Here is a 14,354-nt window from a genome sequence, read left to right on the forward strand (position 1 = left end):
CCTTGAGTCTCATTTTAACATGATTCTACATATCCTGTCTTTCTCATAGTTGGTTGTGAGAATAGCACCATAAACACTCTATAAATGTTGAATGATTATAATGATTCTGTATATTACTTAACCTCTCTCTGCCTTAGTTGTCTTCATCTGTAAATGCCGAATAACGGTAGTGCCTACCTTATAGGATTATTGTGATACTCAGTTAACGTATGGAAAGAGCTAAACCTAGTGCCTAGCACAGAAAATGCTCAATAGAAAGTAGTTCCTATGTGAAAGCACTTTGCAAATGAAACAGCTACATGTAGCTTTCTGTACCTTAAAAATAAGAGAAGCAGCTATTTGGAAATTTGATTTAGGAGAAGTTGCATCTTAAAATTTATTCAACAGTGATTTATTATGACTCACATATGAGCCCCATCTTCATTGAGAAACAATGAAGATGGAGAAACAGACATGCAAAAGAAGGCTTTGAACTCACATATATCTGTATCCTATAAACTTGTTGAGTCTGTTGGAAGTCTGCTGGGTACCCCTTCACAGACAATTCATTGAAAATCTCATGATTCAGCAATCCCACTCCTGGGCATCTATCCAAAGAATGTGAAACCATCAACTGAAAAAATGATAGGCTTTACAATAGCTACAAAATTTACAGCACTATTTACAATAGCCAGGACATGGGAGCAACTTAACTGCCCATCAGTAGAAGATAGGATCAAGAAGGGGTGGTATAGGCACACTGTGGAATACTATTCAGCCATAAGTGAAGATGAAATGTTGCCATTTAGAGAAAAATGGAAGGAATTAAAGGGAGTTATAAGCAGGCTAAGATGGCAAAGGCAAATATTGAACACTTTCATAGCAGATTATTTGACAAAGTAAAATAGTTAATAGTTTTAAAAACAAGTGGACATTGATAAACAAAGTGAGGTTTCTCAGGATAAGAGGGAAGGTGATGGGAGACAAGGTCAAAGGGGATGTAAAGGAAGGTGGTTGGGGAAAATAAAAGCCTCAGAATAAAAAAAAAAAGAAGATCTCAGCAGAAGAGTGAATGGATATTGATTGATATTAATCAAGGAAGCTCTGCGGTTAGATTGGAATTTTAGAAAGGTCACTGTGGCTGGTAAATGGGGTTCAGTAAAAATTGGAAGTAAGGCTACCCTGATGATAATAGCCAGGAGAAAGATTTAGAGACTTGAGGTAAGTTATAAGACAACTTGAGAGAGAAAATGTACAACTAAGGGATTGGCAGGACTCTTAAGAGACTTGCAGACAACTTTCCTTGACTGAAGTATATATTGAAGAACAGGATCAAAACACCAGTTTATTTTCTAAGTTCACTCTGAGTACTTGTACAACTTGTGCCGTTGACCCCCCCACACACACACACACCGAGTGTCCCCATTGTTAATTACTGTACTTTGTGTTTATTTAAGTGAAGAATGACTGGGGAGTAGATTGTGAAGTTTTGAGGTAGATAGAACATATGAGAGGAATAAGCACTGTTGCCTGATGTGCTTGGGAAGCCAGACATTCCATTTGGAATCTTGGGTACATATTGCCACAGGTTTTGAATTAGATTTCATAAATGAGGAAGCTGAGCCCAAGGGTGGTAAAACCTTAGTCTTTTGACTCCCAGTTCTTTGCCCCAACAGGACCACCGCACTATTTTGTTTGAATATATATTCGGGATTTTCATAAGTTTTTATTTAATAGAAAGCACTAGTTTTGAAATGAAAAGTTTGAAAGGTGAAAAGTTTGAAAGATTTGAAATGGTTACTCCTATAGTGCAAAACTATTCTCCTTTTCAACTAATGAATGTGTATGTGTATGATAATAGTTATAGACACACATATATACACATTGAATAACAAATATTGCTACCTATATAGGCAGTAACAGTTCAATAATATTTAGAATGCACTATTAATTCTCTTAAGCGCTTGTACTTCCGATAGTTTTTCTAGAGCCCTGATAGCATAGAGCATGGGAATGTGGGCCAATGATGAATTCACACTCCAGGCTACAACAGCCCTCTCCCCTTTTCCATACCTTCCACATCATCCTGAAGACCTGTCCAAAGCAGAAGCACAAATTCAGTATGCAACCCCTCACATTACATTTACTAAATAAGGTTGCAGTCACAGCATTCCCATTTCTAGCAATAAAACAAAGTCTCTATTGAAGCCTTTGGCTTAGTTTGATAGATTTGTCTGGAAGACTGACTTCCACTTTAGATTTCTGGTTTTAGTCACTTCAACATTTGCTTTAGCAGAGTTTTATCACATCAGAAAAATGATTGTGTGGAGGGGTAGGTTCCAAAAGTAATTGGCGGGGGTGGGGGTTCATCCATTTATCATTTATTTCTGAAATAGGTCCTATCTTAGCCTGCCACATGTATATATTCATGTTACTGTAACAAATATTTACAGATCACCAACTATGAGACAGCCACTATGCTCAACTGGAAGAAAATAAAGAAAATAAGAATGATCCTTGCCCTGGAGTACCTTGAAAACAGCTGGGGGAGGCAGACCTGTAAACAAATATGGAAATACTCTCACATGAGTTCTGTGGAGGCAGGAAGAACAAGTTGCAATCAAAGCTCAGATAATGAAGCTGCTAATTTTGCTTAGTGAGGTTGAAGCCTTGAAGGATGAGAATTATTTTCCATGGGAAAAAAAGGGCATTCCATATGGAAGAAACAGCAAGAACCAATGGGGTAGAAGGGCCGAGCAATATAGGAGAACATACTATCATGTCTTGAGTTGTACATTTGAAAAGAAACGTCTCAGTGGAGTCAGGAAACTTACAGTGAAGGCCAGATTGTAAAGAGCCTTGAGTGTCATGCTGATTAATTGGATTGTATGTAGTAGTGAAAATCACAGGAGGATAAGAAAACATAAAATTATATATAAAAAAATAAATAAAATTGAATACTTAACAGTGTGTCCTTCATATACATTGTGATACATGCCTGATATTATCTCATTTAGTCTTCACAGCCTTTGGTATTATATTGCCCCCATCTTAAATATTATGGCACTGAACTTGATCAGAGTTCTGATTAGAGTCTTTGGTGCTAATGATTTTAACCAACCATTTCCAGTTCTGTATTGCATTAAAATAACTGATGACAGACTGGATATTGGAGAAACATGATGCTAACCTGACTTTCCATTTGGGGCAAATTTTAAAATCTCCTTCAAATGCTTGATTTCCCTCTAGCCAACATTCTTACAATGTAAAGTCAGCAAAAACCTGACTTTAAAATCTTTTTGAAAGAATTTAAGTGTAATTTCTGTAGTAACTGAGGATTGGTAGTGATTTGCTAAAATAAAAGTTATGCATTTGTGAATAACTTTAGAGGAGGAAGAGGAGGACCAGGGCTTTTCTAGGAACTGAAATTTCTCAGCAGCCCATCTTGTGTCATAAAAGGTGGTTAGCATGAAATAGATATTTGTCGCCTACGAGGTTGGGGGGCTGTAAAGTTAAAAGTTCTGTTCAAAAACCTTACATTAAAAAATACTCATCTTTGTTAAGATGTGATCCTTTTCAAGGAGGTATTTTGAACTTGAAGCTGCTGTTGCTAAGGAGTTGCTAAGGGAAATGAGCTACTCAGCACTAATGTGTAACTTTACTCTTCTGCTTAAAAGTAGTTAAATCATTCTCCCAGCTTCAGAGCCAGAGAAGGGAAAAACTAAAAAGGGTCAAGTGGAGAGTTGCCTCTTCCTGACAGTTATATATCATGCCTCTCTTGTTTTTCATATTTTTTCTTCACCTCCCATAGAGAAAGAAAGCAACCTTTCTGGACATAGGAAGGTTGAAAAGGCAAAGTAGGCCACTGAGCAGGGCAGGGCTTAGAAAGAATGTAGATTTTCCCTAGCTAAGGCAGAAGGAAGTGCCTGACCACAAGAGAAATGCTTCTGCTCATGACCAACCTTTAAAAAGGGGGCTTTTTAAAGTACCAGATAATGGTGCCCTAAGCATTTGTTTAAGAATTTTTTTCTAAACTATTTGGAAACATTTATGTTTTTTTACTGAGTTCCCGCTATGTACCAGGTACTGATATCTTTCACACTGAGGTTATAAGGCAAATAGCTAACAATTTCTACCCTGTGAGCTCACCACACAGTGTGAAGGTAACAAAGAAATGTAATTCCTTGAATACTATCTTACCATCAAATTTGCTTTGAAAATTGTTAAAGTATAGAATCATACAGTTGACTTTTTTGGTAAATAATGTTCAGAAAATATTTGCAAAGATTCACGTCTTGAGGCTTTAGTAGTTAATTCCATCTGAAGATCAGGCCCTCTTTCCTTCGCCTCTGAAGATGGAGTTGGGTTCAGCACACACCACAAAATAATAGGAGCAAAAAAGGTGTGGGACACAGGACCAGGTGATCTTGAGAAATTGTTAAAATCCTCTAATCTCTAGTTCCTCATTGGAAATCTCAGCGTTTTGGGATTAAATGAAAGGTATGTGGGCAAATGTCTGACACATGGTAGATGTTCAAATATTTATTCTTATTTCTTTTACAGAAGTACCTAGTGAATAAAAGGTCTGCTCTTCCATAATCATATCATAATATTCCTTTATTATGACTTTAAAAAATGGAAGAGGTTAGAATAGATTTAGAGATCTTGGAGGGGTGTCTAGTAAGAATAAGCCAACTGTCACTATATCCTTTCTGCCCTCCTTTCTTCCTATATAAAATATCTTGCATTTTCCTTGACAGATCTTAGCATTTTTTTAACATTCATTGCATTATAACATGTAAATTACAAGTTTTCATTGCTAAGAATCAACATGTGTGTTTATATTCACTTCACTATTAAATTTACAGCCCTCTAAGCTTAATCTCAGATTCCAGCTTCTTCCATGAAGCTTTTCCTCATGACTCCAGGTTACTTCCTCAACATCAATTATCCTTCAGTATTTCTTTTGACATGATCCTTTTCACATTCTTCCTTATACTGCTAGAATTCATGGATAAACAAGAAAACTCCCTGCCCATCCAGATTACAGCTCCTTAAAGGTGGTTACTATGACTTGTATTTCTTTTTATTCTTCGCACTAAGTAAGAATTTAGCACTGAATCTTGCTCAAGTTCACTAAGTCAGAGTTTACCTGCAGTGGACATTTTCCATTAGAACTAGGGCTGACCATTTACCTTTTCGGAGTTATTGTCTGATTATTCTCTAATTGTTTTTGAGAGCCTTTGAATTGCCTCTTCCTTGACACAGTTCAATTATTTTGTAGATATGTTCTAGTTCATACACTTTTTCCCTGTTCTCCACATTGCTAACCATAGCTACCATTTAGAGTGCTGCCTCCACCGAAGCTATATCTGTTTTAATCCTGGCAGCAAACTTTAAGGGAAGTGTTAGTGTGCCCATTTTACAGATGAGAAAACTGGCTTAGGGTTCCCAGCATATCATTTTTCTCTAAAGAGGTATTTAGCGACCCCTAGTGGAATCAAAATAAATAGGCCTTGGAATAGTATTAGAGGTAATGAGTGGAATTTTGATCTTCATTCATGTCCCATAACTGAGTGCTGCCCGCAGCCATACTCTGAGCACAGTGTACAGGACTGAGACTATAGAAATTCATTCAGCCAGTGTTTGTTGAGCCGTGATTCTAAGGAGTCTTGTTGGATTTGGAAGAAGCAGTAGGGGATGGAGGTAGGGACTCAATCAGGTGCTCATTCTGCCTTCTTCAAGTTTGCTTTCCAGCTTCAATCCATTGTATTGCTCTGTTTCCAAATAATGATCAGTTTAGGTGTGGTACATTGAGGTCATTTAGAAGCACATCCCAAAAGTAATCTCTTGGTCATTTTCAGTTGAGAGAATAATTGGACACACCTTCCAGCCTCCCTCCCCTCTCTCTTCTAGTCCTGCCCATCTTCTTCATTCCTACAGCGAATACTCATGAACCATATTTTTCTATGATGTGGGGGAGATTTTGCTTTTAGATGAGTAAACTACCTTTCTAGAAGAATACCTAGATATAATAATTGCTAGTACTATGATGTTATGTGAGATTATGTATTTCAAGTGAGATATTTGGTTCACAGTGAATGAGTCTTTTTTATTCATATTTTGCAAGTTCTGCTATTTCTTTATTGCTTTTTCTTCTCCCTGTCTTCCCCCTTTACATTCCATGCCCCTTGCCCTCCTCCTTCATGTCCTTCTTCCATAAATTACCTTCCTTGCCTTTTACAACACATCTCCTTCTTTACTTGTAGTTACGGAATTACAAATGAGACCAGAATTTTGAAACACCCTATATTAAATTATTTTCAAATGGCATGAAGCTGGTGAATCACTGTATCCTTTAATGATATGACAAGCTACTCTGTACTTCATCTGCTCAGTGGCCTTTGATTTGTAAAGATTTCTGTTTATACTTGGGGTTTATGTTTGCTTTTTATTTTTTTTTTATATTTTTACTAAAGCTCCTGAACTGAAAGAAAAAGGTCCCAATCCCTTAATGCAGAGATCTACCAGAATCGTTGTGTGTCTGCATGCTGACTGTGCTGTGTTTTCTTAGGCTATAACACAGACTTTATCAGTGAAAGGGCCACAATGGACCTTCACCTAAATTACATTCCTTAAATGAATGTGTATTTATCTTTTTCAAGATTATGTAACTGAGGCAGTTTTCTTGTCCTTTAAGTTTCTGTACCTGAAAGATACCCTTGTACTTTAAGAGCTGGTCAAAGACACATTTGGAAACTAGAACATTGATTCTGGGAAGAAACCTTGTGTTTCAGCTGTTCTTCTGTCTGACATAAGGACAAAGAGTGTGGTAAGAAAATGGCAAGGTCAAATGTGAATTGACCTTTAAGGTAGTTTACCTGCACAGGTAAACTTGGCAATTTAAGAGTTTGTCACATTTCCCCACACAGGAACAGTCCTCTAGTTCATTCCCACAATCCACAGTAAATGAAACTACTTAGGAAAAAGGAAGCATCACACCATCAGGTCATATTTCTAAGAGAACATCGACAGTGAATTTTCCTGGTCCTATGGGGAGTCTCTGTGTCAGTCCAGTGCATCTTTCTTGCCTCTGTGATATGGATGCATTTTTCTATAGAATTTGATTTTGCATTTCTACAGAGGAAAAAAATCAAAATCTACACCACAATTCATCAGAGGAAAATTAGGTTTTAAATTTTATCAAAAGCCCTTAACTATAGCACGCCATTGTCTGTTGGTACTGTTTATATTTTCCCTGAAGGAAGAAATGCCAGTAGTTTAGGTTATTTTTCAAGGGAGGAGGGAAAGGATAAAAAGAAATTGAACCATAGGAAAATGTCAGGTCAGAGTCACTGATGATGCTATTTAAATGGTGTGCCATAATCATCTTAGAGCAGAGCACATGGAATCCCCGATTTCTGCATGACAGTGAAGAAGGACCAGCAATTATCTCTCTGTGTATGTGGATATGTGAGTGTCTGTTCACTTTACCTTCCCACCCCATTTTGCTAATTCAATTGAGCGGGCAAGGAGAGGTAATGCAGATACCCACAACAGGAGGAAAAGGTCTGCAGCTGTGCTTGGAGGGAGTGATGTGAAGAGGCTCAGTCTGACTTGGAGTTTTGTGCTGTTGCACGTGAATGCCCTGGATCTGCCCTAATCGACTGAAAATGAGCCGGCTACGGTCATATGGAACAGGTCTGTTTAGCCACATCGCTGGGTAGCATGGCAGATGGTAGACCATCAATGGGAGGTATTGATTGGCTGGATTTGCCTTAGGGTAACAAGAGTATGGGTCCTTAAAAACCCGCTTCATCTTATTTTCCTTTGTGCAGCTACATACAGTTGTGGTGTTCTCTTCTCACTCCCCACCAGCCCCCAATATCTCTTTTTTTTTTCCCTTTTCAAATCAAAAGCCTTCCTTGGTAATCAAAATAGAGAGGTTACCTTGAGATAAACACTCTTTAAATTATCACCAAGGCAAGAAAACTCGAGAATATTTTATTTACTAGGCTGATTACATTTTAATGTTTGAAGAAAGTGACATTTTTTAATTAGTGTTTAAGACATATGGTGAGTGTACAAATTAGCTTATTTTATACAACCAGAATTTGATGAGAGCAACTCCTCCTTCTCACTCCCCAGTTAAAAATTGTCACTTGAAACTTAATATATTCGAGGAGGTTAAATGGTATTAAGTGATGCAGCCTTGACTTAAAGATGAAGGAGATAGTCACTGTTGTGTGTAGCTAAATGTTGCCTGGATGGTCTGGAAAATACCAGTATCGAAGTCTGTGTTTGCAAGAGGATGTGGAAGTTCCAGGGCTTTAATTTTGTGCGGCCAAGAAAACAAAATCCCAGGTATCTGTGTATGTTGGTTTCTCTTTTAGATACGAGAGAATGTAGAATGGTGCATGCAATCTTTGTAAATAATAAAACTCTCCTAAAATGTAACTGTAGAAGTGATGAGATTTATTTTTGTCCAGGTGGTTCTTTATCCTCTAATGCCCCCCCACCCCCCATCACTTCGGACTTTCAACGTGGGACATTGTATTTACTCCTGGCAGAGGAGCAGATTAATTGGATAGGATTGTACAAAGGAGATGCCAAGTTAGCTATACATCCAAAATAGCATCCAACAGAAATGTTCCACTTCAAGGCAGATCTTAGGGGAAAAGAACAGCACTGGGGACAGATATGTGATCAGTTTACTCTTATATCTGTTTATAATTATTCATGTAATTGTGTTTTGTAAAGAGATGCCTAGAATTTTTTTTTTTCGGTATCTTTCCTTTTAAAGCTTTTGGTTATTTTGTGTCATGAAAGACCATATCAAATAAACCTAATGTTTTTCTCAAAAGAAAAGTTGCACCCTGAAACTCTTACCCCCACCCCCATCTGGTACATGTTTTTTTTTTTCTATATGCATACTTTGGGGTTAAGTTTTTATCACGTGTCAATTCTTTCCTCTTTTTACTAAAAGAAAATATTTCCATGGAGTTTTTGTGTTGCCGCTCGCCCCCCCACCACCCCCCACAACCCGGCCCCTCTGTGGATTGGATTTTTCTTGCTCATCCTTTACTGAATGAAACAAAGCTTGTTTGTGTTTCATTCTTCATAGTTCTTATTAGAATTGGTGATGGTGTTCTGTTTCCTTGCTGTAAGTCAGGAAGAGGAATTTTATTTATTTATTTTGACAAGATACAGAGAGATACAAGACAAGATTCCTGTTAGGATGCTGGCGTTTCTTGTGTTACATCCTACACCCAAAAGCTATTCCAAGGGAAAAAAAAAAAAAAAAAAAAAAAACACCACAATCTTTTAAGATGGTTCGTTTGAATCTGTGCACTCTACCCACCTGGTGGTTATATAGTGAACTGTTACTTTAAAGAGTAGTTTAAACACCAGCCATGTTTGGGGCAGGCAGCTCTTGCAAAGAGAGCAGTACATATAACAGGAGTCTACTGTGTGTGAGATAAGGGGAAAATTCAGCTCACTGACTAGAGGTTTTAATGTGCGAACTCTAGGGAAATAATATATTGACTGTTCCGTGGCGTGCAAGAAAATTGAAGAACCCTTTGCAGACGGAGTGCTTTGCAAAGGATTCTCTCTGTTTCTCTTAAAACAAAATCTGTGGCAAGATGTTTGAAATCAGCAGGACGCTTAATGCTGCTTTGTTAAATAATGAGGTAATATTTTGTCACTTTTTTCTGGGCAGCATCTGGTTCTCCCCCCCCCATTCCCCCCCCCCCATGTTTATGAAGGATTCTTTCTTTTTTTTTTTTTCTTTTTTTCTTATGGAAGTCAAGGAAATAACAATTAACGCTTCCATTTCTGTTCCTTCCTTTCGATGCTTTTGGAGAATTTGGTTGTCTTTTTTATTTGCAGTTTCAGACGGCTGCTGTTTCCTGGCCCATTGTGCCACGTAAGGCTTCTCCACTGCGCGGAGTAGGTAGTTATTAACGCTGAATTGGCTTCTGGTACAGTCCATCTGGACTCTGTGTGGGAAAGCTGGCTGCCGGCGACTGATGCTGAGATATCTGCAACCTTTGGGATGTGTGCATGGTGGCGAGGGGCTGACTGATATGAGATTACTTCTTTTAAGGGAAATTGTTATTAATGAGTCAAGAAACTGCTCATTTATGGTAAGAGGAATACAGCGGTGCTGGCAACCCCACAGCTCCGGGATATCATTTTTAGGTTGCCTTAGCTGTTTGAGTGAGACAAGTTTCTTTCTGTGGTGGTGAATTGTGGCGGAAAAAAAAAAAATCATGCATGACTGGGAGACTCGCCTGCCTGATCCTTGAGATAATATATTGAGAATCTGTTGCTTTACAAATGTCACACCACTGATGTAGCGGTCAGCCCTCACTCTGAAAGATGAATGGTACTATTGGAAATGCAATAATAAGGTTGACTTTTCCCAACAATAGGAATCTGCCTTTGTCTTTGGAGAAAAGGCCTCTGAGGACATTTGTGCATTTGTTTGAGGATTCTGTTGAAAGACTTTAGAGTGGAGGTTTTTGGAGAAGTGATCAATATACAAAGTGCATGGATTTTTGTTTCTTTAGCCTAGCAAAACCAGCTAATTATTTATACTGTAATATACAGTTAATATTTCAGAAAAGTGACCAGAATATCTTTTGATATACCCAATGTTAATTCATGGCTCACGAAGTGTAATGAGATTAGTATGAATGGAAGAAAAGGGTTTTAAGAAACTCTTTCTTGTATAACGTTCAGAGAAATACTTAGTAAATATTTTGTTTGAAGCGAGCTGTCTTTGGGTTTGTCAGCATTGTGTTTTCATGTACTTTTCACAATATTTTGATATTGGTGAGATCACACTGAGAGTGGCTGTTGTTGGTTTGGGGCACCTGTACCTACCCTGTGTACATATGTTCAGCTCTTTAGAGTCCTCAACCTGTGAATTCATCTTTAATACAGTTCAACAGATACTATGGGACTATCCGGACTCTATGCACTTGCAAAAGAAATTATTTTAAAAGTTTACTTAATTAGGTATTGTTCTGCTTGAGAGTATTATAGTTTTAACATCTCTACTTTTCTATTTCATGTATTTTCATTTTGATTAGTCGAATTTATTTATAGTCAAGCCTAATAATTCATGTAGTATACCAAACACATATGGCTTGTGGTGTATCTGTATTTTTCAAAGTGTATATTTATGTGCGTGTGTATTTGTGGGTGTGTGTGTGTGTTCATGAAATCGTAGCTTGGAAAGAATCCTTTTAATTCTTAAATATGTAAAAGCTGTCTTCTAATAATGTTTCATAGACCCATTTATTCTTGGATTTTGAAGCCCAGGATAGCATGATTTTCGGCCTATATTTCTACTCTTCCCAGTCCCATCTTGCTGTCGATTCTAGCCAAAGATTTAAGAATATGTTGAATTATGTCTTTGATAATATTTATTATCCCTGAGAATGTACTGAGGGAGAAATTGATAAAATTATTAATTGAATGAATGGTGATAAGTTAGTCTTTTGGATAGGAGTAAAGCACGCACTTCTCAGGAAAACCACTTAAAAAAGCCAAACCAGAACAAAAAAGACTGTACTACTGAAGGCTTGGTAGTGTGGAGTTTATGGAATGTATAACATAGGAAGACAAACTATATATACATCATTGTACACTTTTGCTAAGTGCCTCTTAGCAAGATTTTTAAGAGGCCAAAGAGAAAAGACATCCTTTGAAGGAGAGAAGCAAAAAAAATCATCACACGTTCACTTAAGCAAGATGAGCACTCCGTACTGGTTATGAAATGAGGCAGTTGTCAAAGGCACATTTTACCTTGCTCCATAGCAGTAGGGAAAGCCAAGAGAGTGTGTTTCAGTGGATTTTTAAAAATTCAGATCATGCCCCTATCCACGTTGAGAAATAAATTCATTTAAATAAATCATTCATCATTCTCTGTTTTGAAAAGCTCAGACAGGAGGCAGAAAGGTAGAAGCTGACAGCTGCCCCCCCTCTTCCCTCCAGCTTGTTTTATTTTTTTTTTTTTTTGTTTATTAGGAAATAGTTTTCTGAAGCAAACTTATATGAACCTAGTTCATGGAGCAAGCACAATTTCAAACTGCTTTCTTTTGATAGGCTGGCCATCTTAGCTGTAAAAGGAGCATTACTAACTAAAAACCAGCAATATTAGGAAATAATAAAGTTAGAATGTAGATATATTAGCACATTAAAGTGCTTTTGTTGTGTCTTTAAGCCTAGAGGCAGATCATTAAATATGCATTTCTCTAGAAAGCAACTGTGGAGAAAGATAAGGTGGTTGAAAATATTCTATATGAGGAGAAGCCTTCCCTCAGAGGGGTGGGGTGGGGCAGCCCTTGGAACTGGGGAAAGGGAGGACACTCCCCCTGGTAAGGTTTGCAAGCCGCCAGTGACCTGCAGTTGTTACAGTACTTTTGAACTGGGAGGAGAGAAAAGGTAAAAAATACAAGTATGGCTGTTGTTGCCTCAGCCTGGCCTTAATTACCAGACACAAGAAGCAGTTCAGAAATCTGGTCTCTGTTGTTGTAGAGGTCACCAAATCATTAACATCGTCAATCTGGCAGTAGCTAATTTAAATAGCACCTGATGTTGCAACGCCTCCCTTCGCTTCCCCAGCCAATCAGATCCTGGCTTTGGCTGACAGATGGTCCCATAAATGGATGTAAAAAGGGGAAGCTTCGAGCCAATTTCAGCAAGCCTCTGTTCAGTTGTTCTTATCTACATCCTAGAATCGGGGGTTTCAGCTCACTGCTCCTTGTCTTTCTTTTTTTTTTTCTTTCTCTCCCCTATTCCCTCCCCCCAAATAATTGATTTACTTTACAGTCATCCACACTGTGTTTTGTGGATCTTTTAATATATATATATATATATATATATATAAAACAACAGTAGTCATTTAGAATATATATTCTGAAACCTTTGCAAATTTTAAGAGAAGAGTCGAAGCCCGGCGAGACCCAATATTTGCCAATAAGAATGGTTATGGTAGGTATGACTAGATTTATAATCTGTTGTTTGTGTTGCTGGAGGGAAGAAAAGCATCTACACCTTGGCCAGTCTTATGCTTGCACAAGAGTTTAGTTCTCTACCGCTGTTCGGTTCCTACATTTACTATCTCTTTTGTGTAGAGAGTGTGGGTAGGTTCTTCTGTTGAAAATCAGTGGGGAAAGAGATTGTCATTTTTAACAGGTCATTGTCAATTTTCCCTTCAACATAAAGGCAGGAGGTGGGGGATGGGGAGAAGGTGGACTGAAATATTTGCTGGTTTGTTGAAAGAGGTTCTATAGTACATGAGACCATGATGGCAAAAGAAGGGTTTTCTTTCTCTAAGGGCGCGGGGGTTTGCGTGCCTGGGTTTTGTGGGGCTGGGGATAAATGTACCAGGGTTAGGATTCTCTCCATTTCCGTGCTGGAAATGTAAACCTCAAGAGGCAGCTCCTGGATACTGAGCGTTGAGATGGGCAGTGTGTTTCGGGGGACTGCGCAGTCAAAACGGCAAAGAGAGTGATTTATTTGGGCTTCAGTAAATGCTGCATCTTGTATTTCAAAGAGTTTCCTGTCATGACCTCATAAAAAAGAGGAGGCGGCTTGTATGTGTAGCGGTGCCTGGCGTGTTGAGTTGTTGCTTCCTTCTCTGGGCAGCAGCTCTGTAAGAAGGAATGTCAGCTTTTACATAACATTCCTTTCTGCTTTTGACACACTGTGTGAGGGTCCATCTTCTTCTGATCACAGATGGAGTGGAATGGCTTGAAGATGGTAAGTGAAAAGAGGAAGGCAGCTTGGAGATTCCAACTGTGTGTGTGTGTGTGTGTGTGCGCGTGCTGTGTTAAGGATGGTGGACTGTGCATTGTAAATCACTGTGCAGATCATTTGTGTGTGTGTGTGTGTGTGTGTGTTTATTAGTATTTCTCTTTTCTGAAAACCAGAATCCATCTCCAAGTGTAGTGGCACTGCATGCACACAAGGCACACACACTGCCTCTTCCACCGAACACACATTTTAGCTAAGCAAGCTTGGTGTCTTTTTTGACAACCACAATGTCACCGTTTGCTGTTGGCTGGCGTGTCCACCGCCTCTGTGAGCCTTCAACAGAATTACACGACTGTTAAAGTTAAAGGCACATTTCTTTTTCAGTATCCTGATAGGAGTGATGGGGAAGGCTGGGAATAAGGGGTGGAGGAGGTGAGGTTCAGTACCAGCGGATGCGATTGTGAAACAGGACTTTTGAATGTGGAAGGGGAAGTGGAAAACCTTTCTGCCAAAGTAGTAAATCTATTTTTAGCATCATCTTTTTCTGGGGGAAAATCAAATCAAGGGGCACTCGTGGCAGCTGATCGTGCCATGTTTGTGCCATA

General features: G+C 38.5%; 1 protein-coding gene across 5 annotated transcripts in view; it reads left to right on the plus strand.

Moving 5' to 3' along the window:
- Positions 1-9,623: 9,623 nt before the first annotated feature.
- ELAVL4 (ELAV like RNA binding protein 4) overlaps positions 9,624-14,354 on the plus strand; it is a gene marked incomplete at both ends in the record, with an annotated part of 89,686 nt that continues 84,955 nt past the window's right edge. For 3 of the 5 annotated variants that reach the window (XM_084242052.1, XM_084242053.1, XM_084242054.1), the window contains one exon: positions 9,624-9,671. In XM_084242052.1, coding sequence (XP_084098178.1) covers positions 9,624-9,671 — 48 coding nt within the window. Of the gene's footprint in view, positions 9,672-10,010; positions 10,128-14,354 lie in introns of those variants that run through there. The other 2 variants (XM_084242050.1, XM_084242051.1) reach the window with 1 other exon arrangement.

Source organism: Talpa europaea (genome assembly GCF_964194135.1).
Source record: "Talpa europaea genome assembly, chromosome: 9".
Lineage (NCBI taxonomy): Eukaryota > Metazoa > Chordata > Mammalia > Eulipotyphla > Talpidae > Talpa > Talpa europaea.